The 26,132-nt window shown below is 40.1% G+C and overlaps 7 protein-coding genes across 13 annotated transcripts; 5 read left to right on the top strand and 2 right to left on the bottom strand.

Moving 5' to 3' along the window:
* Positions 1-42: 42 nt before the first annotated feature.
* LOC105700265 (probable phospholipid-transporting ATPase VD) lies at positions 43-9,982 on the bottom strand. 5 transcript variants are annotated; one of them, XM_012425972.2, is made up of 19 exons: positions 9,392-9,982; positions 9,020-9,082; positions 8,597-8,953; positions 8,234-8,413; positions 7,890-8,150; positions 7,502-7,777; positions 7,214-7,382; positions 6,762-7,118; positions 6,384-6,679; positions 6,089-6,268; positions 5,656-5,851; positions 4,896-5,328; positions 4,129-4,511; positions 3,494-3,781; positions 3,155-3,406; positions 2,973-3,077; positions 2,713-2,900; positions 2,450-2,626; positions 2,234-2,285 (listed from the first exon to the last, which is right to left on the bottom strand). In XM_012425972.2, the coding sequence occupies exons 2-19, from the start codon at positions 9,070-9,072 to the stop codon at positions 2,234-2,236; spliced, it is 4,203 nt and encodes a 1,400-aa protein (XP_012281395.1). In that variant the 5' UTR covers positions 9,073-9,082; positions 9,392-9,982. The 5 variants fall into 5 exon arrangements, with proteins under 5 accessions (XP_012281376.1, XP_012281395.1, XP_012281404.1 ...); XM_012425981.1 differs by having other exon boundaries at positions 9,295-9,407; XM_012425953.2 differs by having other exon boundaries at positions 43-2,285; positions 8,597-9,082; positions 9,392-9,981.
* A 68-nt stretch (positions 9,983-10,050) lies between these two features.
* Positions 10,051-11,667, top strand: LOC105699164 (THAP domain-containing protein 6). Of its 2 annotated transcripts, XM_012423970.2 has the most exons (5): positions 10,051-10,111; positions 10,253-10,357; positions 10,415-10,577; positions 10,673-10,846; positions 10,933-11,667. In XM_012423970.2, the coding sequence occupies exons 2-5, from the start codon at positions 10,254-10,256 to the stop codon at positions 11,353-11,355; spliced, it is 864 nt and encodes a 287-aa protein (XP_012279393.1). In that variant the 5' UTR covers positions 10,051-10,111; position 10,253; the 3' UTR covers positions 11,356-11,667. The 2 variants fall into 2 exon arrangements, with proteins under 2 accessions (XP_012279393.1, XP_012279385.1); XM_012423962.2 differs by lacking the exon at positions 10,051-10,111 and having other exon boundaries at positions 10,155-10,357.
* A 367-nt stretch (positions 11,668-12,034) lies between these two features.
* On the top strand, positions 12,035-14,193 carry LOC105702219 (erlin-2-B). Of its 2 annotated transcripts, none has more exons than XM_012429611.2 (5): positions 12,035-12,229; positions 12,506-12,615; positions 12,734-12,923; positions 13,012-13,270; positions 13,357-14,193. In XM_012429611.2, exons 1-5 carry the CDS (start codon positions 12,205-12,207, stop codon positions 13,820-13,822), a joined length of 1,050 nt encoding a protein of 349 aa, XP_012285034.1. In that variant the 5' UTR covers positions 12,035-12,204; the 3' UTR covers positions 13,823-14,193. The 2 variants fall into 2 exon arrangements, with proteins under 2 accessions (XP_012285034.1, XP_012285043.1); XM_012429620.2 differs by having other exon boundaries at positions 12,037-12,229; positions 12,490-12,615.
* Positions 14,194-14,355: 162 nt separating this feature from the next.
* Positions 14,356-15,907, top strand: LOC105702212 (ragulator complex protein LAMTOR3-A). Its single transcript, XM_012429599.2, has 3 exons — positions 14,356-14,628; positions 14,903-15,130; positions 15,227-15,907. Exons 1-3 carry the CDS (start codon positions 14,620-14,622, stop codon positions 15,362-15,364), a joined length of 375 nt encoding a protein of 124 aa, XP_012285022.1. The 5' UTR covers positions 14,356-14,619; the 3' UTR covers positions 15,365-15,907.
* A 1,565-nt stretch (positions 15,908-17,472) lies between these two features.
* Positions 17,473-20,105, top strand: LOC105701824. The gene is made up of 3 exons (XM_012428928.2): positions 17,473-18,132; positions 18,346-18,462; positions 18,765-20,105. Exons 2-3 carry the CDS (start codon positions 18,361-18,363, stop codon positions 19,551-19,553), a joined length of 891 nt encoding a protein of 296 aa, XP_012284351.1. The 5' UTR covers positions 17,473-18,132; positions 18,346-18,360; the 3' UTR covers positions 19,554-20,105.
* Positions 20,106-20,496: 391 nt separating this feature from the next.
* Positions 20,497-22,612, bottom strand: LOC105701814 (alpha-methylacyl-CoA racemase). The gene is made up of 5 exons (XM_023433807.1): positions 22,053-22,612; positions 21,842-21,983; positions 21,630-21,773; positions 21,288-21,534; positions 20,497-21,191 (listed from the first exon to the last, which is right to left on the bottom strand). Exons 1-5 carry the CDS (start codon positions 22,158-22,160, stop codon positions 20,684-20,686), a joined length of 1,149 nt encoding a protein of 382 aa, XP_023289575.1. The 5' UTR covers positions 22,161-22,612; the 3' UTR covers positions 20,497-20,683.
* A 374-nt stretch (positions 22,613-22,986) lies between these two features.
* On the top strand, positions 22,987-26,050 carry LOC105701432 (replication factor C subunit 4). The gene is made up of 7 exons (XM_023433806.1): positions 22,987-23,172; positions 23,892-24,035; positions 24,139-24,414; positions 24,860-25,253; positions 25,324-25,437; positions 25,520-25,603; positions 25,709-26,050. The coding sequence occupies exons 2-7, from the start codon at positions 23,920-23,922 to the stop codon at positions 25,799-25,801; spliced, it is 1,077 nt and encodes a 358-aa protein (XP_023289574.1). The 5' UTR covers positions 22,987-23,172; positions 23,892-23,919; the 3' UTR covers positions 25,802-26,050.
* The last annotated feature ends 82 nt before the right edge of the window (positions 26,051-26,132 follow it).

The raw sequence follows: 26,132 nt of genomic DNA, 5'->3' as shown, positions 1-26,132 counted from the left end.
TTCGAATTTGAGAAAGTAGGGAAGGAGAAAAAACTACGAAAATTCCACCATACTCCGCCTGTATTATCACACACAATAGCGTCTCGCGATTACCAAAATACAATCGATTTAATAAAACTTGCAACATCTTTTGTATATCAACTATTAAATCGCCTACAACTGGCAAACGTCTGACGACCCTAACATCAAAACAAAAAGCCATCCTATTCTTTTGTGCCATCGTGCGAGCGACACGTGCATAGTACTGTCACTTTTATTAATAATTTCTTATCGTAAACAGGTATTGGCCTCCTCTTTGCATTCACAATTCTCAATCTACCCGAAAATCCACAAGGCGAGAGACACCTATTTAAAATAGTTCGCATACACTTTCGATAAAATAGATCCATCATCGATCAGCCCCAAACAGCTGATCGCCTTCAATAAATACTGCAATGATCCACTTCTATAAAAACCCCAAAACGTGCGTGAAATAAATTAAAAGATCACTCGAATTCTCGGAAGAAATAGAATTTTTCCAAACAAATTTAAGAAATCCAATCCTAAAGATTTTTTTTATTCATTCGTGCGATCAATTTCAACACTCGATAAAGCATTTCTTAAGCATCGATGAAACCAGTATAGAATTCTTTTAAACAGGTTCTCGGTAAAGTAATTTTTAATGAGGTTGTTGCACAATCTGAGTAAAAAACCCATTTCTCCCTACGATGTAATAGACCTCGTAGGTTAGAGACAAGACATTAAAATCAACATCGGACAATAGACTGAAACTATCAAGCAACGCAAAGTGCTAAGAGACGTCAAAAGAGGAAATATATTCTTTAATTACATCCGTCGCAGACAATGAACAAAAGATACGAGAAGATCTCTGCTGCATGAGAGTCGATAGACCAGCTTCCAACGATAAGTATTCCGATCCTTCTGATTTTCACATGTATAATTATAAAACCACCGATGCTGAGATAAAGACCAATAATTTAGTAGTTGCAGCCAAGACTGTAATGGTCATATAAAAAATATGCGAGTGCATATTTCTTACGAACGAAAAGATGAGCGAGAAAAATATGCGACGTCAACGTTGGGTAGCCAATAAGAAGCATTCTCTAAACGAGGAGCCAGCCGTTCTTAAGTTAAATGAAGTATGAAATTAAAAGTAGAAGCCCTTCGTTTGATCTACAGCACCTGATCGCGGTGTCGAAGACGAACGTTCCTCTATTTACATGCAACAACCCCATTCGGATAATCATACGACCATTCATTACGTTAATTACGACCACCATTCACATAGCGTGAGGAAAACGTGTAATAATTTCCCCCGCAAGAAACGGCCTCTGAAATACTGCATCTTAAACGCTCATATCATTTGTATAAACGAAGAAATCAGTGCGGCTGAAAGTAAGCCCGCGACTGCGTGCTCGGCACCCTCGTCCCGACTCGTAACTCGAGTACCGTCGTGACCGCTTATCAACATTAATAATTGAATAACTAATTGAGCTACTTATTGGTCCCTAGACGTCACAGCCAAAAATGCGACGAACAGTCTGAATTTAAGGCCACCCGACTATCGTAACAATAACGGCGGTACTTAGCTATGTAAACACTAGTTACTAACTCTACAGAGTGCCGTAGTAGCAATGGTAGCAGTAGTAGCAGTAAGATTAACAATAATTTATCCCTGTCACCTACATAATACATTTGACATTGCACTTGTTCACGCGAGGAAACAACCACCGACACCGCGGTTCTTTTTACGAGGACAAAAGTCCACCGCGTCGTGGAAGCCGCCGCATCGAATCCGAGGAAATTCTTAGCTAACATAAGGTGTCTGTTCAACGTGCAATCAGTTCCAGGCAGCTCCTCGCAGTTATCTCGAGGAACGGTTGATAAGGTGAAACGACGTTCACGAGGTAAAAAGATCAATTCCGGACCACCTCGAGAAGGCAGAGTCTGAGGGAATTCGATGCGGGCTCTTCCAAAGACTATCTATATAAAAATACACGCAATTAAATTAGTAGGTGAGTAGGAATCAATGCTGTACAAGTCTCAGTTTAACCGTCAAAGTTGTCAGTTTCTTGTTAAATGAGGGTGACCCCTGCGGTCACTGCAACAAGGCAAGGGGGATGCATCGAAGATGCAAATTCTGACAGACAGGATTTGCTCCATCGGTGCACATCCAGCAGCAACGTGTGATTCATCAGACTCCGTGGTCTATGGTATAATAAATATTAACACGTTATGCTACAACAGTCGTCAGGACGCTGATCTTCTTCGAACCACTTCTAGGCCTGCAACAGTCATCGGAACATGTATCGTCTTGTTCTGGCCTATGATGTCATCTAGCATCGATGACAAAAATCCATGGTTAAAACTATTTGACTGTCTTGAATGTAATTTATAATGTTCTACCCAGTTTTATTGGGAGAGGGATGGTTAAAAAATGGAAACTCACCTGATAGTAGCATCCTGCGTAGCTCGCGACCAGTCTGCCACAAAACTGGGCCCTCCGCTGGCAGCGGACCTTCTGTGTTGTTCCTCGATAACTTGCATATCTTTCGACTGATATTCCATGACAGCTCGCTGCACCACATCCGGTGCTATGGTAGATTTTACCGTATTATAAATAAGTCTGCAACAACAGAATCCCAAAATATAACCTCTTAGATTTTTATTCTAATCGAAGGATAACAAAGACATAACTTCACTGCGACTTACCTAGGCAACACGGCGAGAACGGATGCTAATAAAACAGTTAACCAGTACGTGTACCTTCCAATGGCTACTTGCATCACCCAATAGGAACCTGGCAGTCCCATACAATTTACACAAACGGCATTGTACAGCAAGGAAAATCCAAAAAATATGCCCAGCGATGCCATTATGGCCCCAATGTGAATCAAGGTCTGCAACACATAGAACGGTCAGTTTGTTGCCATCGGTTCGAAAGACAAACCGATGTGCTCTGTACCCCTTACCCATGACTTCGTCTCTATGGCTACATGGATTGACATCACGACGATACAACTAGTCGTAATGGTGTTTCCAAACTCCCAGATGTCCACCTCCGAGTCATGGTAAACCTGTTATAGAAAAAATGAAGATGTCGCATACCCTTTCTCTTAAATGTTAAAAGGCATGTTAAGAAACCACTACGAACCGCTTCTGTGAGGAAGAAGATGACGATGCTTTGATAGAGAGCATCGGCCATGGTGATCCAAAAAGAGTGGGGCTGGTAAACGAGAGCTAACCTACTTCGCTCGTAAAGTCGAGGATTGGAGAGAAGCACTCCCGCAGCTGCAACACGATCGTAGACTCCAAGGGCAAGAGGTGGCAGCGAGGTAAAAAGCAAATTGTAGAGCATCAGGTAAATCTGGTCGATCATCACCGCCCCAGAAAATCCGCAATACAGCTGTGGAAGACATACAGAGAAAGGACATAACCTCTGCTCAACCCTAACCCCGAAACTTTAACCTCAAAAATATATTCGATGTCTTACCTGATACCAAAATATGAGGAAGACGAAGGTGGCGTTCTTATAGAAAAAGTAAAGTATCATTCTAGAGAGACGATCGTAGCACCAATGGCCGTGCAAAAGGAGAAGCCTGGCAAGCATTGGAAATCGAGCTATCACGAAATCAGCTGCCATAATAGCCTGAGTGCCTTCTCGTCCACAGACTCCGACTCCAACATCGGCTGTTTGAATCATGCTGACGTCGTTTGCACCGTCCCCTATGGCCAGCGTCCTCATGCCCAATTTCTCCTTGACTACTTTGACGATGTATGCCTGCAAAGCATATAAATTCTCAAGTGATGTTCACAAATATTATTTTTGTGAATAAAGCACCAGGTGAATCTAGCGAGTTATTACTCAGGTAACAAGAAATTCAAAGTCACATTCTAACGGTGGAGTACTTGGATTAGATTCACCTGGTTCTTGGGTGTCTTAAAGGGATGTGAAAGTGGCATCGAAGGAGGCAATCATTCGTGAAACTTTTCTCCGAACTGGGTGGACCGAACCGTTTCAAACTTTACAACGGGAACATGAAAGCTCTAAGAAAAGTCCTGCCACTCATGAAATTTCACTTTACGAATGCCGCTATCATGTCACCTTAACGTTATTTAATTACAAACCTTCTGAAGAGGCGTAGCTCTACAGGCCAGAACGCTGGCGCACCTCCTGGTCAATTCAAGAAAGGGAGCGGTGAGGCCCGATCTCGGATCGAGGATCACCGTCAGGGTCTTTCCATCAACGACGAGAGCTCTCTGCCTCCAGGATCCGATCCTACGAGGAGCCTGATCGGGCCTATAACTAGAGTCGTTGGTAATCGAATTGCTTTCATTATGATGCCCGGCAATCCCGGTCGCCACCATTTCCCTCTGAATCGCCTCCAGGTGGCCGAGGATCAAAGTTTCCGCGACGGTTTTCGACCTGGCCTGCAGATGCAGCAGCTGCATCGCCGGCGAGAACAGCTTCGCCGAGTAGGCGACGTTGACTGCAGTCTCCGGTTTGTCGCCTGAAATGATCACAAAGCATTTAACATCCGAAGCGTGAAGACCAAAACGTAGACAAATTAGCATAAAATTAGCATAAAATAAAATTAGTAGATAAAATTAGCATAAAATAAAATTAGTAGATAAAATTAGCATAAAATATAGAATGCGACTTCACATGTGCCGTCTATTACTGATTCGCGCTCATGATCACGGTAATGACATCAAATCTCGCATTCCTCAAGGTGTAATTATAGTCACCGAAGCTGAGACAAGACCAATAATCTAGTAATCCAAAAATAAAGCCTGTAACCTCGAGAGCAATGCTTTGGTGTCGCCAAGAAGCGTCCTCTAAAAAGAAAAGAAAATTCTGTAAAGTACGAATAGTCACGATAAAGGCGTCAAACCTGTCAAGACCCAGACGACGATGCCAGCTGCGACGAGAGCAGCAATGGCCTCGGGGACCCCAGGTTGCAGTCTGTCCTCGATTCCCGTGGCGCCGAGCAAAGTGAGATGCGACTCGAGGACGGAATAGGACTCCCGAATTCGGCGTTCGCGATTTTCAGCGGCCATTTCCGCCTCGACGTGCCTCGCCCTCCAGGTCTCATACTCCTGGGGCGTGAGCGACCTGCGCGCCATCGCCAGGGTCCTCAAGCCTTGCCTGGCGTACGTGTGCAGGTACTGCCTGACCTTCGAGGTCGGTAGCGAGTCCTCGTCGTTGTACTTCAACGAGGCCAGTACCGTCGTGTCCGCTCCCTTGCTGTACAAGACTATGTCACCAGTACGCGGATAACGTACTACTACCGACATGCACTTTCTATTCGAATCGAACGGCAGCACCTACGATGTGACATTCAACAAATTGCATCGATTTCTAATTCAAGCCGTGGTTCTAGAACCTATCAGGTCTCGTGACGACTGGGGACCTAGGGACTTAAGGTGATATGAAAGGGTTATTCTATATATATACAAAAAAAAATCAAAATATTCATAAAACTTTCCTCCAAACTGGGTGCACGTGGAATTTCATTCTTCCAACCAGAAAAAAAAAAAGATGTGCTCTTAATTCTAGTCTGGGATAAATAAAAAAAAAAAAAGTAAACCATATCACCTTAACTCTCGAGAAACTTAACAATGCGATAAATGCTATCGTAGACATGAGCTTACTTGGAGGATTTCGAAGCTCATGATCTTGCCATCCGGTAGAGAGATCACCGCGCTTCGTGGAGTCCGCTCCAGGAGTTTTACCCCATAAATTCTGGCGGCGTAGACCAGGGCCAACTCGTCCGGGCTCTCAGCTTCGTAAATTCGCACCGATTCCACGGGTGCTCCATTTCCGCTCTCGTTTGATGGCTCCTTAAACCTGGAACGTCGATATTAAGGCATCTTTATACACCATTTTTATAGAATTTACGCCAAGGTTTGCGGGCAGAAAGTAATTGCTTTCCTTCCTTGGGAGGTAAAACCTAATATAGCACGTAATAGTAAACTTTCGCCATGCTCGACAGGCACTGAAAATTAAATTTTCAATAGAAGGAGGATAAAAGGACATATTTTAAAGCTGCGAAGTATAAAAATGAGCCAAAGTGGCTTGGTTTACCTGAAACTTGTTGTGTCCAGTGATTCTGCTATGTTGGCTAGTGAGTTGCGTACAAGCGATGAGGTAATCGTGGTCGTTGCAGTTACGGTATCAGTAGTCGAAGGAAGTTCAGCTAAAGCAGGAGGCACCGTAGGACTAGGACTAGGAGTAGTACTTCTTGATTCGGACAGTCTCGTGTACCTTGAAGAATAACGCATTAATTTCCCTACATACCAGATAAAGAGGTTAAAGAATTTCGTACATAACCTACAAAAAAGTGTAACGCAGAGTGATAATCAACGATGCCTTACAATACCTTGCAGGAGTAATGTCATCATTAGAGGATTCCTCCACGATACCGCTGGCGTTCATGATATCTCGATGTGAGTGTGTATTGACTACAACTGTGTTACAAACAGCTAGGAGTATCAAGAATTCCTGCAGCCGATGCCTGGACATGCCGATAAGCAAATCCTCCTTGAGTCTCTTATTCGCCATCAAATTTTCTCCTTCTCCGGTGTGAACGTAGTCGTGTCCACCGATTGCACATCTTCTGAAGATCATTTTGTTCTCTGTAAGTGTTCCAGTCTTGTCGGAGAACACGTACTGCACCTGCAAAGAGGTTAAGTGGTTGTTCGTGCAGGATAGACGAATAATTGTACTTACTGATTGTTAAATTCCTCGTATAAATTACCTGGCCAAGTTCCTCGGTGATATTGAGAGCTCGACATTCTGCTCTACGGTCGGTTTCAGGATCGTAGAGTGTCCTGTCGAGTCCTATGTGGTAGACCTGACCGACCTTCGCCATCTCCAGAGTTACGTAAAGACTCAGAGGGATCATCACTTGCAGAATGACAACGAACGTCCAGAAAGTCAGCATTCCCTCGACCGTAGGATCCTGCATGTACGGGAGAAAAGGCACCGGACCCGTTGTCGATGAGTACGCAGACAACCAGAGTCTGCTTCCAATTGCACCGACTATGCACAGAACCACCAGGATGACGACGCACCAGATCACGTCCAGATTCATTTGTTTCTCCAGACGAGAACGCTGGAAATTCGGTCCAAAACTATCACTCTTATTGTTCATCCAAGATGGATTTGTACTTCTTAAATTGTATAAACAAATTTGTTTCAAAGACGAACCTTGTACCTGGGACCTCCATTGTTCAACATGGCTTTGGTTTCATGGCCAGCGTAGACTACTATGCCTTCAATGAAGTCGGTGTTCTTTAACAGACAGTCCCGTAACAGTAGATTCTCTGTAGTGACAGGTACTCTGGCTCCATTAGGATGGACCACTGCACCATGAAACCTAGATAATTAAATTTTTAACGGTACATTATAATTACAGATGATTTAATAAATGGAGGCTTGAAAATACTCTGGATATTTGGAATCGAACACTTGATTCAGAAGGGGGAAAATTATTACCTGTAGATCCTGGTGCTGGGTCGGTCAACTTCAACGACCGAACAAAACTTTGATGGTTGAAACGTTTTCCACAGCTCAAGGAAACCTCTGACTACTTGACGTTGCTTTAAATTCGTCTCACCATCAAGGTTGCAAGTATCCAGGTAAGCCAAGCCTTGAGGATTGCTGCTTCTTAGTAGTAGGAGATCAGCAGGAACCAATTCGTTGTTCGACAGATGGACTAAATCTCCAACTTTGACGTCTTTCCAGGGTATCTTTTTGTACCGATCCCCTTCTCTGCAAATGATCGATGATCATTGTAACATCGATTATATTATGCTGACAACTTTCGTAAAAGTAAGATACTCTATGAGTCATATGATAAGGTATATAAAAATGATTAACCCACCCAAAATACACCCGACAGGTCAAGTTGTTAATACGACGGTCACTTGCAAGGCGTCTCCTATCTTCAAAGAAGTCTTTTATTGCAGTTACTCCGAGGACAAAGGCTACTGGTATAATCGCGATTTCCTTCCCAAAGGCGTTAATCGCTGGCACCCAATTCAATAACACTATGAAGATAAAGTATAAATTTGCTACACGGTGAAACTGTTCTAACAAGTTACGTGGCAGGAAGCTCAGCGCTGTATACTTCGTCGTGCACACCCTATAATGGTATAATTTACAGTGTTAATTAAAAATAGTTAAAGTACTCCAAAAGTGATTGAAACTGCAAAGATACAAACCCACCTGTTGTCAATCCTAATACCATTTGGGTGTTTACTCGAAGAGGTGTTCGGAGGAATCAAATGGTTTGGCACGACGGTTCTTAACGGAGGCTCTTCTGGAACCGATCCGACGCAACGAGCCCACGCTCTCCTCCACCAGGGTGGCATAACATTGCGGCGTATTGTGTAAATTGATTCGGATCTAATAGAAATTAATATAAATATTAAATATTAAAAACCATTAAGTAAAACAAATAATGTGTGTGTAAATACGTTTAGTAGTACTTCGTAGATACCCGTATCTGATAATGGTTCTAAGTATTTGACTCATTCGTAGGAGTTATCTCTACAGATTATAAGAAACATATCTAACCATGGCACTGACCTTGAGGCTTGTCTCGAGTGGCCTCGAGACGCAGGCGCCTTGCTACTGCTGATTTGTCGTGACTCTTCACGATGTCCAGGAGGCAAGATAAAGTCCGTTCTAGAACCAACTCGACTATGACCTAGGACCGGTCGACCCTGAACATCGACAGCCTGACCTTGACTAAAGGCTCTCTGGTGACCAGGTTTCTTCAAAGCCGACGGTCGACCGGTTGCACCTATCCCGCTGGCCATCATCGTTCCACCTCCTGCTCCTCCTCCTCCTCCTCCGTCGAGTGCACTCTGTAAGCTCGTCGTAGTCGAGCCCAGAATACCTCCATGACTGGCAGAGCGAGCATGGCTCCGTTGATTCGGTGGCCTGCTGACACTCATTTGTGATTTTTGTGCTACGGTCGGCGACGATAAAGGGCCCGGAAAAACATACAGGGATATTCTCTTCTCGTCCTCGCTTGCTACTTGCGTTCCGCCTTCCGACATGCTGATACATCTAAAACAACAATTTGATATACTTTAACTTACACTGTGAAAAAATTCCTTCGTATATTATTTTCAATCACAAACAGAATGAAATCATAATTTATCCATAATTTTCATGGCTTATCATCAAATCCCCCTAAAAGCGTTCCAATATGTTAATTACATAGCTTCCTTAACCGACAATTATGATTAGATAAATGTATTCAAAATGATAATAAGTACCGCTACACATAGCAAATGACATCAGCACGTTACGCCGAGGTGAACCAGTAAACGTAGAGCCTAGATACCATGTAGGTGTAACGTATACTCGACCTACATTTTTCTTTTTCTTTTTCCAGTGATCTTTCGACGCCTGTCCGATCCACGTGGCCTTCGATCTTCCGACCGCTCCGATCCTCATCGGGTTGACGTCATCGCGATTACGGTCCTAAAGATCGGCCCAGATGGCCCTCCACGAAATTCGAGGAACCCTGCGCGTTTTCACGGCTTTCCTCGCACCTGGCATTTTGATAAAACTGGGCTTTACGCGTTTCGTAGAAGTCCCTCCTAGCGTCCTCCAAAATTATCTCTTTCCACCTAATTGCAACTACTCGATACCAAGGGTGACAGTCGTCGGTGACGCCGTCGCTCGATCCGCTTTTTTATGCCAGAATCTGATTGAATGCACTTTACGGTACTCTGGAATTCGGTACGGAGGCACGAAACAGGTGTACAGAAAACGCCGCAAACTTCCTCGGAGATTTCCCTCGAAAAAAGTCGAGCTCGACCTTCCTAACAACGCGAAACTTCAATCAAGACTTCGGGAATGATAGAGAGGGAACCGTGTGTGTCTCAAAGCGAAGCAAAACTGATACGCTCGCAAATCGACGTAACCTCCTCAGCGCGATAATATCGCGATAAACACTTTATCGAGGAATGTGGTGCCTCAAGGTTTAGTTATTGAGAATTGCCAGTTTGTTGAAAACAGGGGGAAATTTGAGTGCGACCCCAGCGCATTTACACGAGAACCTGATGTATCAGCGTAATACCCTAAAAGGTACTAGGAGCGGCCATCTTGGATTGTGTAGCATCTTCTCGCTTTTATCGTTGACGTATCGATTGGCGTCCCTCGTTACTTTGAGGTTATGATCGGATATAAACAATCGAGATTTTGTTTATAAATAATTTATAATAACAGGATGCCTGATTGTATGGTGCGTGGTTGCTGTAATCGATCTGGGGCGCAACGAAAAAGTCTGAGGCAGAAAAAAATGGAGCTAAATGAAAAAATTACATTTCACAGGTAAGCTGGAAATTGTTTTTTAATGGAATGTTGGTGATCAATTTGTTAATTTTACAGGTTACCGTTGAACCCCACGAAACGGAAGCTTTGGCTAGAGAGTTTGCAGATGTCGGAGCCACAGTCGAAATGTGCTATGATATGCTCCAAACACTTTTCCGAAGTGTCATTTGACAGAACTTCTTTATCCTGTGTGAGATTACGAGAGGATGCAATACCCAGTGTATGTTTCCTATAGATAAATTGTTCATTATGTTGAAAGAACGAATTATTTATATATAAATTAACGTCGTGTGTAAATATATTTTATTATTGCAGATAGCATGGCATGATGAGCCGGCAAAGAAACATTTATGTTCAGTTAAAAATAATAATGTGGAAATAAACAAAGTGACACATGTGGATGTTTACTCATCGACATTAAAGTTCATTAAAGAGGAAAACCAGGAAGCCATCGATATTAAGGATGACAAACAGCTAGATCATTTCCAGGTATATGCATTCAAGATGCAACTGGTTGCTAATACTGAATATAGTTTATTGATTAAGTAATATATAGTGTATGCATTGTATTTAAGAACTCCGAAGCAGTGCCTTCAAGAGAGGATACTCATAAAGTGAAAATAGAAGTAACCGATACCATGCCTCGTATACCTCCACCAGAGACAATAAAGATAAAAGAAGATACAATTTCGAGCAATAATGTAAGAGTAGAGTCTAGTACTTCTGAATTAAAACAAGAAAAGGTACAGAAACATTATGTAAGTCGCTCCACATCTGTATCTCCCGAACGAGTTAATTCATCAGCTGCAAATGTACATCTGGAAAAGTCACTAGTTAATCTACGGAAGTTTTATCGTCATAAAATAAAAATGCTACACCAAAACCAGAGGCGTCGTGAAAAGCGGATAGCAAAGTTGATGGATATTCTGCAGTCCGTGAAGCAACAGAATTTACTTTTATCTAAAATGCAAACATTGGAGCAAAGGGATGGGACATAAAGTCAGACTGTCTGTGTAGAATATATTGAAGTAAACTGCACACACAACGATGTCAAATACAATTATGTTGAATGTAATGTCATTTAATAGACGAAAAACTTACTCATGAACAGTAGAATGCAGGAATTCATAGATACGTTAAAGAAATTGACCTATCACTGAAATTTTACTGTCGCTGCGTTCGGTGTTACCGTTCATGGAGTAGCAGGATGAGAGTTTCAATCTGTTTCGAATAATAGGAAACGGTAGAAAAATAATATTAATAAGAAAGTATCATATAAAGCTAAAATGATAATACTGATTTACTGCCTTGTTAAAAATATTGAAATTTTTTACAATACATAGTAATTTATTGCGGTATTTATGTTACGATGAGTGAAATCTATGTACATACATTATACCATAAAATTGTATATATTTATACATGTGGAATGTAATTCTATGTATAACTTGTGTAAAATGGGCAATATAGGAAGTAAACGCTTTTCATCAATACTCCTTTTTCCACATATACGATTCTATATTTCTATATAATGTTAGATATTTTTTAAACAAATTACGACTAGTTTCAAATGTTTGCGGTTGTCACGTGACATTGTATTCAAAATGGCCGACATTGTATCTGTAGAACGAGACGAAAACGCGTTCGCAAAGTGAGCATATTTAGGTTTTCTTCATGACTATTACCAACTATTACTGCATCGAAGTTTATAGTTTACAAAATGATGGCTGGGTGTGATTATGAAAATTCGATACGTCTCTGAAAATGTAATCGTTACAGTTATTAACCGATTATATTTACCACTACAGTATATTTAACTAAACTCCAATAAGTTATATAAATAATATATGCAAGTTCTTCGCGTAGAAAAAGGTAAAAATCGAGAGTCTAACAACTTAACCTTGTCAAGAGAATTTTCACAGTTATTCAAGATTGAAATTCAAATGCAATATGTTTACAAGACTCCATAAAAAGTGGTTTAATAAACTTTGTTGTAAAGGAGCACTGATAATTATTGAAAGAGCGATTAGTAGATTTTATATTTGATACATTATTATAAACACGTGTACAGGAATACTTCATTATAATGCGTAATTTATAACCAAACTTTTTGTTTCTCACTGGTTTAACAGAAAACTATATACACAGATATGATAGATCAAGGAGTAATCGCAATGTGTTTCACGGCCTGCTTGGCTATAGTATTTCATTTTTCATTGCATCGTATCGAAGAGGGACATGTTGGAGTTTATTTCCGAGTGAGTAATACATGTCTTGAATTAAATGCAGTTTGTACTTATTTTATAATTGAGGGTCATGTAATATCTCTATAAAACAAAATGGATAAGTAATCGTAACAAGTGATTTTAATCGTAGGGTGGCGCCCTGTTACCTCAGGTCAGTAATCCAGGATTTCATATGATGATTCCGCTGTTAACAACTTTTCGTTCCGTTCAAGTCACTTTACAAACGGATGAAGTGAAAAATGTTCCTTGCGGTACAAGCGGTGGAGTTATGATCTACTTTGATCGTATAGAAGTTGTCAATATATTAGATGCCAATAGTGGTAAGATTATTAACAAATCAAATGACTTTAGTCATGTATTGCACATTTAGTATAGTATATTGAGGTTATTTATATTAATTCTTTCCAGTGTATAATATGGTAAGAAACTATACCGCAGATTATGATCGAACTTTGATTTTCAACAAAGTTCATCATGAACTAAATCAATTTTGTTCGGTACACTCGTTACACGAGGTATACATAGATCTGTTCGATCAGATAGATGAAAATTTGAAAAATGCATTACAACAAGACCTGAATGAATTAGCACCTGGTTTAAATATTCAAGCAGTAAGAGTTACAAAGCCTAAAATACCAGAAACGATTAGAAAAAATTATGAGCTAATGTAAGTTTCTTTATATTTGTATAAATAGTAGTGATAAAGAATTCCAACCGGTATAATGAAATAAACTATTACATTAAATATTACAGGGAAGCTGAAAAAACAAAACTGTTGATTTCCACACAGCATCAGAAGGTGGTAGAAAAGGATGCAGAAACCGAGCGCAAGAAAGCCATTATTGAAGCTGAAAAAGAAGCGCTAGTCGCTAAAATCCAGTATAATCAGAAAATCATGGAAAAGGAGTCGTTGCAACGAATAGCAGCCATCGAGGACGAAATGCACTTAGCGCGCGAGAAAAGTCGCTCCGATGCTGATTATTATCAAATGAAAAAACAAGCCGAAGCAAACATGTTACTGCTCTCTAAAGAATTTTTGGAATTGAAGAAATACGAGTCATTAGCTCAAAATGCTAAGGTGTACTTCGGGCAAGATATTCCAAAAATGTTTACGTATGGTGGCTGTGCACACGTTGATTCTCTAGGTTTAAATGTAAAATCTGTAGACAACAGTCGCACACACGATTCTCCTTCCATTGCAGCAGAAGTGAATCAATAACACTTTTGTATTACAATATCATGTCATCCATCGATAATTCATTCAAGAGAACATAATCGGTGTAAATCAGTGTAAAATGTCCGAACTTATGTACACCATTAGTAAATGTCAGGAAGCCACTGCATTTTATAAAGCATTAATTTTTGCTACTTTCTCCTAAATTGTATCGTTCTATCCACCGATGTGTAAAACAGTCGGCAGATCTCAAAAGACAGATATTTTGCTACAAATGAAGATTTATTCATATTATCGTTGTTACGTAAATATAAGTATATTGTGCGTCACTATTTGAAGCATGTACTTTAATGTAATTTATTGTTACATAATATATGAACATCGTACTCATTGCGTCAGCAACGAGGAAAACTTAACATCGAGTTATTTCTTACTTTTCAACTAGAGAAAAATCAATGCAAATTAAAGCGTAATTCCCTATTGATGTGTACATTATTTTGTAAGTGATTAAACAATATTAACTAAGTAATTCTGTACATGTCTAGTTCATTTGTTACGATTTAATTGTTCAGGTTATAGATCATTGTTAGCATAAACTTTTGATGAATAATTTTGTTTATGTATATGAAAAAGAGAATTAATGGACTGGCAAATATCTCGTATGTATAATTTTTAGTATTTTCCAAATTTGACCACATGCTGCCCTCTGTCTGTTAGCTGTAAAAGTATGTAGTGATAACACGATATTCACAGTTGTCAAGAAGTCGTTAATGTAGGAAGGTGCTGTCAAATTTTTGACGAAATTTGTTTTGATCAGCCTGCTGTATCAAAAATCATTTAAAATGACCGTAGTAAGTCCAATGTTTGATTTCGTGTTATTATTAACAGTGTAATCATAATGAATACCAACTCACAGATAAAATCATTTAGGTTATGTGAAGTCACATCTGAATTTTGTCTTAACTGATTGTCAACAACTTTTGACACTAGCATATAACAATGGGGTGTGACACTTTTCTACGGAATTTAATTTTAATTTTTATTAATCATCATTTTAGGCCTTCCATAAACTTTAAACGGAATCTTCTGAACGATCTGACATTTACATTGTAATCTTTGTTTCAGGAGTTAAATAAGTTTTTGTACGACCTTTTAAATAACATTGAAGGCTTACATTGTATACTAATTACTGATCGAGATGGAGTTCCAGTGGTATCGGTGGCCCATGAGAAAGCTCCCGAATTGGCAATGCGAGCAAGTTTTCTTTCCACGTTTGGAATGGCGACGGATCAAGGCAGTAAATTAGGTCTTGGGAAAAATAAGACTCTCATTTGCATGTACAGTAGTTATCAGGTAAGACATGTGTTATTTTTGCATTTTATTTTAGAAGTAGCGTAGAAATTACATGTATTCTTAATAATCTATATCTATGAGAATATGTGCTTTCAGGTTGTTCAGATAAACAAACTACCGCTGGTGCTCAGTTTTATCGCAACCCACAGCTGCAATACGGGTCATATTTTGTCTTTGGAAGAGAAAATCGATCCAATTTTGAGCAACTTGAAAAACGCTGTTGTGGAAGCTTGATGGTTACCCATCGTACATTATGGGTGATAAATTAGGAAATTCTGGACTGACATACCGAAATGTGATTTGAAAATGTACACGAAAGAATCATCAAGAGACTTTCGATGAACTTTCTTACAAGAGTTCATACTTACACTGTTTTTCATGCGCCGTTCCACATTATTTCTGCTTCGTTCTATCTGATGTTTATAAAAAGAGACAGAAATTCTGGGAACAGTGGAGCATCACCATGGGATGTCACTAAGAAGCTACTCTTGGATATTTACAAACTTTACATGTAATAGATAATCTTTATATCTTCCTACATTATCAGTGCATAAGTTTCAGATTAATTAGGTCTTACTTTTCAATTGCGCTCACTGAGCTTTATTTAAACAGTGACAGATGTACAAAACAACCGCATATATACATATTTTATTAAGTAATGTATTATACATAGGTGACATTTTTAAGTAGTTATGTAACAGAGATTATCAATTATTATGGAACTATGTTACGAAACTTACAATTTACATGTGTGAATATACACGATTATCATACTTATCTTTACTTCCTTACTTTTAAATTCCTCTGGCTAAACTCTATGCCCTATCCCATCCTCTACTCCCATTCCGAAGGACTTTAAAGTAAAACTTCTTACGTAAAAATAATTTAAACTCGCAAGTTAAGAAATCGGTGTGAGACATATACTTTTGCTTTACACATAAATTGTAAATTTATAAAAATGTGTATAATCATACATTTATAAACAGTTAATATCGAAAGGTTAACATTTAAAAAATTCATGTCATATCGGTTCTTCTTGACTTGGACAAAAATTGGGATACGTAGGGTCACCGGTCAAATGGGAACGATTAGAGAACAGCTGCCTCGAGCGAGAAAGACAGAGCGATAGACACTAGAGGGCGCGCGAGCGAGAGAGCAAGAGCCGCATAACCTCTCGATCACTTCCTCTCGTGCATGCTGCTCTGCTCCCCGGAGACGCTACTTTTCTGTGAGTGATGGACGAGCTTACGTCCACCCGTCCGAGCACGACCCTGCGCGTTGATGGCGCTTGACGTTCGTTCACTTCGACGGACGGAATAATTTCCGTCAATCTCGCGTTTACTCGAGACGGCACGCGCAATGTTTGGCGGCAAACGTTCCCGTTATCCGCGTGCTAGAGTTTTTCCTCCACTCGCCGTGTTTGCCCCCGATTCGATAATGCAAATCGCCGTTCGAGAATTCGAGAATCGAGTTCTTATTAGGCCGCGTCACGTGACCTCTCGAGTCACGTGACGCGCCCTTGTCCTGCGAGCCGCCATTACTCGGAGATTTGACGTCTGCCCGGCGGAGCTTAATTCATACACCGCGCCTGCTTAAACTGACGACAATTCTACTTTTTCATACCCGGCAGTTAGGATGGACCTGGAGGTGGCACGAGGGTGCCATTATTCGCCGGTGCTCGAGCGGTTTCGGGAAAATGACATCTCTTTGAGGCAATTCGGAAGCCGTGGTATCAGGACAACATGGCGGCGAGACAGGTTAAGCGGTTGAACGGACGGCGTCGCGACATTGACCGGTTGCAAGCAGGTTTAGATCGATTAGATAGTTCTGCAAGCGAATGGGTCATAAAGCCGTTGCATTGCGTCCTTCCTTGTAATCTATCTCATATGTACTTTAAGCGACCCTGAAAAGAAATATTTACGTTCTTATACAGGCGCGCCGTCTACTTAGGTTATTAACCGCGTTATATGAATATCCTTTTACTCCAACAGTTTTTACGAACTCTTGCATTAGTCCTGTCTTATGATAGTATTTAATTCATTTGTTTAGACACCTTTGATTTGTTTTTCTTTTCAGTAATTTTTAAACAAAAACTTATTAAGCTAAACTAATTATTACTAAGTTAAAGCGTTCTACAAATTAAGTATAAACTGTAACTGCGTACAATTTTATCTGCACCGAGAGAAAAAAACATGTCATCGAACGAAAGAAATATTCTGTTAATTTAAAGATAAATTATTTAACTCAAGCTGGAATAAATCGGATGCCACATTTATTCGGAATTATGACAATTTATTTGAGTAAAACATATATTCTTAGAACTAGAAAAATATTTCTTTGGTTCACTGAATTTCTTTTCTCAGCGTGGATTTGCCAAAAGTATAAAACAATATATCTAAGTCAGGCTGGTCTTTCCTCGAGTGACGTTTCTCTAGTTTATTCACTCCGAGTCAATATTGGCGGAATATCGAAGAGAAATGAGAAATGTCGACATTTTCGTTCACTATCTCTCCCCCGTTTATCGTGTCCCCCCTCGCAATTTCTCGGATTTTTCCTTAATAAGGATTTATTAATAGAGATTATCGTTCTGAAATGTAAATAATAGCAGGCCCTATCGTCTCTCCGAGGGTTTGGAATATGCAAATGTAATCTCAAACAGATAATTGTGTGTGGCAATTGCGATCGCTCTATGTGTACCTTGGGGAACCCTGAGATTAACGTATCGGGTGTTTTACTCCTTTTATTCCATCTCTTAGGTCACCGACGAATGATGTATGTAGGAATGTACACGAGCATGGCTTACACATGCATGAATGTCGATATCGAGAGACAAGGGGATTCCTGCCATCTGCTCCATGTGCTTTGCTCACTTCTCTCTCTTTACATTTCCGAAAGAGTGCTTCCCCGGCCGGAGCACAATTTTCCTCGTTCTAAGTATATAAATTGCTGGATGCTGGAATGACGGCACATTCAATCGAAAGCCTCATCAGCTGCACTGTTTGGTAAGTGAGATACCCCCAATTTTCTAATACATGTTCTTGAACAATTTATAATTCCACGTTAATATTCCAATGCTGAAAAAGAAGCTAACAGTCTAGCTTCTTTTATTTTGTATAATACGATTATTGTTTTGTTTCAACTGGTGCATTAATTACAAAAATTTATTTTATTCTGCGGGGTGAATTATTTAATATTAATTGTTCACGATGTTTCAGACGGCACCCGGCACAATGAAGACCTTTGTTGCGGTTCTTTTGGTTTTCGCCGTCACTTTCCTGGCGAATGCTGAGCCCAGTTTGCCTAGGCATAGACCTGGACCTGGACCTTTGATTGTAAGCAACAATTGTTAATTTATCTGGTAAACATATGAATGGAACTTTTGGTTGAATGGCACTTATGACCCAGCAGAAATAATGTTTCATTCGCGTGTTGAATATATTATTATTCGATGTTTAATTATGTAGACGCTTTGAGAATAGTAAATGCGTGCTGTAAGATAAGGGATAGATTTGTTTATAATTCTTAAATTTATAGTTATTCCATTTCCGACGATGTAGACACCTTGAGAGTATTCTATGCAAGTAGGGATATATGAGATGGATTAATTCATGTACGTTTTAATTTTCAATTTTAGAATCGTCCACGTCCTCCGACACAGCCACGGTTCCGCAGGTCTCCTGAACCTGAACCTGAACCGCGGAAGAAGGGATCCGTCTATGTCGATGTTCAAAAGCCTATGAGTGGACCTGATCGGCGCCCATCCATTGGTGCTGGATACCAACACAAGATTTTTGAGAACAAGCATGGTCACATCAGTGCTGGTGGAGGATTCCAGAAGTACCCTGGCCAGAAACCGCAGTCGAACGTTGGCATCACGGGATCCTTCCGTTTCCGCAGGTCCCCTGAACCTGAACCTGAACCGCAGAAGAAGGGATCCGTCTACGTTGATGTTCAAAAACCCATGAGCGGACCTGATCGGCGCCCATCCATTGGTGCTGGATACCAACATAAGATCTTTGAGAACAAACGTGGTCACATCAGTGCTGGTGCTGGAGTCCAGAAGAATCCGGGCCAGAGACCTCAAGGAAATGTTGGACTCCAAGGATCTTTCCGTTTCCGCAGATCTCCTGAACCTGAACCGCAGAAGAAGGGATCCATCTATGTCGATGTTCAAAAACCCATGAGTGGACCTGATCGTCGCCCATCCATTGGTGCTGGATACCAACACAAGATTTTTGAAAACAAGCATGGTCACATCAGTGCTGGTGCTGGAGTCCAGAAAAATCCGGGCCAGAGACCTCAGGGAAATGTTGGACTCCAAGGATCCTTCCGTTTCCGTCGTGATGCAGAGGGTAACGAAGTCGTGGAGGAACTCGAGGGTGCTGATGAAGTCTTTGAAGATGTCCCAGCTGTGGAAGTGTAACATGGAACTGTTGAGAAAAGGTATTAGACCAAATATGCGCATTTATCCATTCGCTTGTTCCTTTGGCTCGTACCTATACCTGACTTTTAAAGTTAAATACGTCTTTTAACGTTAAAAGTTGGGAATATGTTTGGAAGAACATTGCCATAATTAAACTAGACTTGGCTTGGATATCGAATCATTCCTTAATGTCTAAAATCTGAACATGGAGTACCGTGTTCAAAAGTTAAGTATTCGCCAGTAATTATAAACATTAGTCAACTTACAGAGTCTTATAAGTACATGAGACATTTTAACATACTTTATCAGTGACACTGCTATAATGTAAATGGACAATGGATAATGTGAATTCCTCGGACTAATGTTAGGTTAAGAACTGTAATATTTTTCGAATAAGGATGCAAAGGGAATATCACCGTGCAAGAAGAAGATGTAGAAAAGTATTTTAAGCAGTGTCCTTTCCAAAGAAAAATGTTCACTCATTTCTTGACTGATTATGATTATGAGATCTCTACAATTCTTGAAATAAAGTATCGTTCCTTGGGAAAATGATTTATCTGTGTCTCGATTATTCTTTCCATTGTTATGTCAGGGTGCTATTTAATTGGCAATTCTAAGCATCTCCGATTAATACAAATGTAATAGTTCTTTATTTTCCTCCTCCTAAAATTGAATTTCAATTAGAGCTTTGTACTAGTCGTGTTTCACAAATAAGAAACGGAGAACAGGTATACGTAGAAATATTCAAGAGAGTAGACAACATGTATGTGGAGACGACTTGACACTAGTAGGAGAGCATAACAAACGTTGAGCGATGTTTCGAGGCACATATCCGTATAGAAAAAAAAAGAAACTGTATGAAGTATTTAGTATCTCTAATATCTACAAACTAGGAAGGTGTTAAAAGGAGTAGAAATATCCCTTTCATTAATATGTATCGTAATTAAATAACATTTTCCCTCAGGGTCAGAGCCCTTCACATTTATTTCTCACAGTTTCTCATCATTTATGTATTTAAATGCAAGATGACATCAAAAGTTTATCGTAAAATAGTGCTTAAAAATATATTTCTTGCCTATCGTGTAGTACTGTGATGCACGGTATCCCTTGGTCTATTAAATAGATTTTTTTCACAGTTTTGCTGCTTTCCGAGCCTGTTTGACAGCACTGTTTGAAATTAGACTATGTATTTCTTCTGAATTAAAGCCATATTCAGTCAGGACTTCGGTAGTGTGTTCACCAGGAGTTGGATTAGAACTACGGGTTGCACCTGAAACCCCAGGTGTCCGTGACAACTTCGGTGCAGGATTCGGTACAACTGTATCTAGATTTTCTGCAAAACTTTGCCTAAATTTATTGTGCTTATTATTAGCCACATCCTCTGGTGTTAGAACAGGAGTAACGCAGGCATCGGATCTGTCAAATATATCGGTCCATTCTTTCTGAGTTTTGGTTTTAAATATCTCTGACAATTTGTTCTGGTTAGATTCAAAGTCACCGTATTGCGACAAGTCATCTTCGGTAATATTAAGTTTCTCCAGGAGTATGGCATAAAACTGCGGCTCAATTGCACCAACAGCCATGAATTTATGGTCTTTAGTCTCATATGTGTCATAGAAATGCGCACCAGAATCCAAACTAAAAAAATGAACCATTTATAAAAATTATACGATAGCATACTCTAAACAACATATTGTGGAAGAGAAGTTAATGTTGTAGAAAAATACTGCTTACAGATTTTTACCACGTGGTTGTCCCCAAAGTCCTTGAATTTGTTTTGATCTGAAAAGCCAACTGCCCAAATATGCAGTCCCTTCAACCATGGATGCATCTATTACTTGTCCCAAATTACTCTTATTGCGCTCGAAGAGAGCTAGTACGATTCCCAAAGCACAGGTTAACCCACCACCACCAAAGTCTGCTGCAAAATTCACAGGGGGTGTCGGCTTCTGATTATAACGACCAAACATTGATAAAAGACCTGTAGAGTATAGTTTTCCAAGTTACGTTTCTTGTACATAAACTTATTTACATTTTTATTAAATAGCACTTTCATTTTTTACGATTATTACTTACCAGAAACACTTAGAAAATTGATATCATGACCAGCCATATTAGCGTAGGGGCCGCTTTGACCAAATCCAGTTAACCTGGCATATATCAATCTTCTGTTTGCTGCCATCAGATCGTTGGGACCCAAACTTAAACTTTCCATGACGCCTGTTAAATATTGAATTAAAGCGTACCTCGTACAGTGCCTTCTTATTACGTCGAGTAAGAATACAAACCTTTCCTAAATGGTTCTATCACCACGTCACTCTGATCGCTTAATTTCCTCAATACATTACAGCCTTCTTTAGTCTTCAAGTTTATGATAATGCTCCTTTTGCCATGGGCTAAGCAATCCATTGTATACGGCCCAGCATTTGGCTAAAAAATATACATTTAATATCTTTGTATAATACTAATTTTTTATTCAATATTTTTAAAAGGTCTCACTTTATCAACTCTGACAACGGATGCTCCAAAATCAGAGAGAACCATTCCGCAGAATGGAGCTGGCGCCAGACCAGCCAATTCCAGAACCTTAATTCCTCGTAGTGGCATTGCGAATTCGGTAGTTTAAAATAAAAATTACAAAGTTACGTGACCCAGGTTCTAAAGGCACCTTCCATATGACAATTGGTAGCGATCGTGCCTCCTTTAAAATTATCCATTCGCATACAGAAATTCTGGTAACCTCGTACTTTGTTCCCTATATGTGACGTTGATTGTTAGGTATGCAAGTATGCATCTATTTGATACCAAACTCTGCTAACCTGATATGCAAAAAAAATACAATGATACTTGAAAATTCACTCTTACTGTAAAATGTTGAATTCACTGACAGGGCACTTGCATGATATTTATTTTTATCGTATATTATCATTCTCTCCTGTTACAAATACTCGTTAGAGGTCTGAGAAAATATGAGGAACAAATCAGGAACATGAGCGGCACTGCTTGAAGCAAGCAAAATGTAAAAATAATAAATAAACCTTGCAAATGCAAAGTGCAATTTCAAGTTTTGAAGAGTAGCGCTATTTTTGTAGAACTACATGCGCCGCAACGAATTTCTCGAAGATGCTTGCGCACTCGCGATGGCGGTGCCATCTACCAGTAGTCGTTGACGGCTCACGTACTCGTGATGGTAATACCTTACGGCTGTTGACGGTAGTGGCTTACCAACGCTTACCGACACTGCTCGCTTTTGATGGTAAGGGAAGAACATTCGTGGCACCCACTTTGACTTTACCCTTCACTTACCTTACTTATTGTACGAGAAAGTGAAATTTTACCTTAATTAAATTCTACTTCACAGCTAGTTCGCGGATCGGTATCATCCCATAAGGATGGTACCGATCCCGCAGGTCCCGCCACGAGGAGGCCGCTGCGATAGGGACCCGCCTAAGCATAGGCACCTGGTTCCGTTGAGTTCCCGGCGTCCCAGGAACTCACAGAACCAGGATTTCATAACCCATACAGCACACCACTCGCATACCATACGCATCCGTCCATACAACACACCACTCGCATACCATACTCATCCGTCCATACAACGCTCGCCGCAGAGTACAGGGTAAGTCGCCGAGTACCTTGCCAGTTAGCATTGAATTACGGATATAATTTGCCGGAAGGGCATACTACTTCTAACGCGAACAATCCAGCAGCTTCCACCGTCACCGACGACTAACCCGGCTCGGCTGTCGGCCCGCGAATACGAGTTTCAGTCGACGGGCTTGTCCCGGCTTACAGCAGGCAGAGCCCCCGCGGGATGCCGCCAGAGCGAAACAACGTATCGCGCAACCGACAACCTGAGCCAGGTAGCCTTGCACGCCGTAGCTTAGCTACGACGTACTAGGTGCCGACGGAAGCTGCCGGATACACTAAAGGTACGGCAATGCCGTACCTGCAAAAATCTACTTCGGTTAGCACGCAAATCCGAAATTACTAGCTGCATGGAAAGGTACCCGACAACGTCCTGTCCGCAATTTACAATCTCGCACGCACGCAATGAGTGCTTCCACTTTTAACTACATTAAACTACTATCATACAAGAAAAAAAACACTAAGTGGAACCACTCGCGCAGCTATTAGCGGACAAGAGCAATTGCTCTTGGGAGCAAAAAACGGTGAAAGCTGACGTACGAAACGAGAGGGCAGCACAGAATGCGATCGCGCGTCCCTGCCCGTGAGCAATCTCCCAACTCATCTCTGTCGGCGGCATTTGCCGCCAATTTTTCATGTGTTTTCATGCCAACACGTGTGTAGGATCAACTAAAACTGCGTATGTAATAGGTTAGACCTCATAAATAATAATAGAAGAATGCAAGCATTTTTGAAAACTGGGAAGCTTGGATCCATTGATGAGAAAGAAGCTTCCACGTCCGGTGAGAATGAAAGTCGTCGTAGCGCACCTGCAGTTCCTTGGGTAGAAAAATAGTAAGTCAATTATATTCTGATATTTCAGAACGTTAGTATTATTTATTTAAATCGTTCCTTAGGAAAATGGTAAGCCACAAGTGCATATAGTTTAATTTTGCAGTCGACCACGAACCGTAGAAGATGTCGTCGAACAAGGCGAAGTTGTTGAAGTTCTGCGGCAATGTCTGCATGGTGGTGATTTCCCGAACTTGCTATTCTATGGACCTCCTGGTACTGGCAAAACGAGTACAATCTTGGCAGCTGCCAGACAATTATTCGGTGATATGTATAAGGAGAGAATATTGGAGCTGAATGCATCTGACGAGCGAGGGATTCAAGTTGTACGAGATAAAGTCAAGTTGTTTGCTCAGCTTACAGCGGGCAGCGTTAGGAATGAGTAAGATAATCCTTCAGCTTGAATTCACTGATAATTTATAAATTGTCGATGGGCAATTGTGGTACCAATGATGAATTAGTAAAAGGTTTGAGACTATTGTCAAACGGAACATGAATCTGCTTTTGTGATGTTCCACTCGTTGGCTTCAGGGGCTTTAAATTAGTTTTTTAAACGCTCTTATTACCATCTAGACAGCAATATATTTGTGCTCTCAAAATATAATCAGAAGCATTAAAGGAGAAATGCCTTTTGATTTCTGAAGCACGCACATTTCTGGTTTATTTATTAGGATACATTGAATGGTAAATGTTACATTTGTCAGATTTTTGAACCGTTCTAATACGTCACTGATGTAAAACCTGTACTGAAGGCACTGTTATGTGTTAACGTAAGCAATACTTAATTATTTTATTACGTAAAAAGTTGTGATATTTCTTTGTTACAGTGGAAAACCATGTCCTCCATTCAAGATTATAATATTAGATGAAGCTGACAGTATGACAACCGCTGCACAATCTGCGCTTCGCCGAACTATGGAAAAAGAATCTCAGAGTACACGTTTCTGTCTTATTTGTAATTACGTGTCTCGAATTATTGACCCACTAACGTCTCGATGTACAAAATTCAGATTTAAGCCTTTGGGCCAGGAAAAGATAATAGAAAGGTTGCAGCTAATTTGTCAGAATGAGAATTTAAAGGCTGAGAGGGATGTTCTTTTAAAAATAGTAGAAGCTTCTGGAGGAGACTTGCGACGAGCAATTACCTGTTTGCAGTCAGTCACCAGACTTAAAGGAAAGGGTGCTGAACTTACCATCGATGACGTTGTAGAAACCACTGGCGTAAGTAGAAGTCACAAGTTGTACATGACATCTGCTTGAAAACTAGAAAAATAAATACTTTCGTTTTTAGATCGTTCCTGATAAATGGTTGGATGATATAATGAATGTATGTAAAACCAAAGATTATAGCAAAGTCGAGACCTTCGTCGACGAATTTATGATGGAAGCTTACGCAGCTTCTCAGGTATGCGAATCTATTAAAATGAATTGTACATAACAGCCAAAGTATAATCCGCAAAGAATGTAAACGTGATTAAATTTTTCAGGTTGTAGAGCAACTAAACAAGAAAGTGGTTTATTCCAGCATCTTAACGGATGAGCAAAAGACAATTATCGGTGAAATTCTTGGGGTAAGGAAATATATTTAACATCGTACTAGATTTCAAAAAGAAAGTAATATAGTCAAGTCGTATGTACCTTTTTAAATTCAAATTTAACAAACAAAAATCTTTCAGGAATGCAATTACAGATTATTGGAAGGTGGCAGCGAATACCTGCAATTGATAAGCCTCTGCTGTGGTATTATGAGAGCTTACGAGATAAGATAGATCCTTTAGAACATCAAAGCCCACATTACGAACAATTACTTTATCACATTCGACTCTCATCACCTATTTATTGATGTTGCACATGATTGTCATAAATATATTGTACATTTTCAACAAACAAAATTAACTATTAGTTGAAATACCTGAATGTCGTTCCTTAAAATTTATACCACCGATATCTCTCGATTCACACATCACCGAAAGCAATAGGTGTACATAACCTCCACAAATAAAACTATTTTTATCAAACGGCTTTTATTTTACGATTTTCATAACTACAACGATTATAATAAAATTACAATTATTGTGCACACGTGTAAATTTTCCTACA

Source organism: Orussus abietinus, unplaced genomic scaffold, assembly GCF_000612105.2.
Source record: "Orussus abietinus isolate OABI.00-Male unplaced genomic scaffold, Oabi_2.0 scaffold29, whole genome shotgun sequence".
Lineage (NCBI taxonomy): Eukaryota > Metazoa > Arthropoda > Insecta > Hymenoptera > Orussidae > Orussus > Orussus abietinus.
The sequence above is the reverse complement of the archived record's forward strand: the minus strand, read 5'-3'. Positions and strand labels throughout refer to the sequence as shown.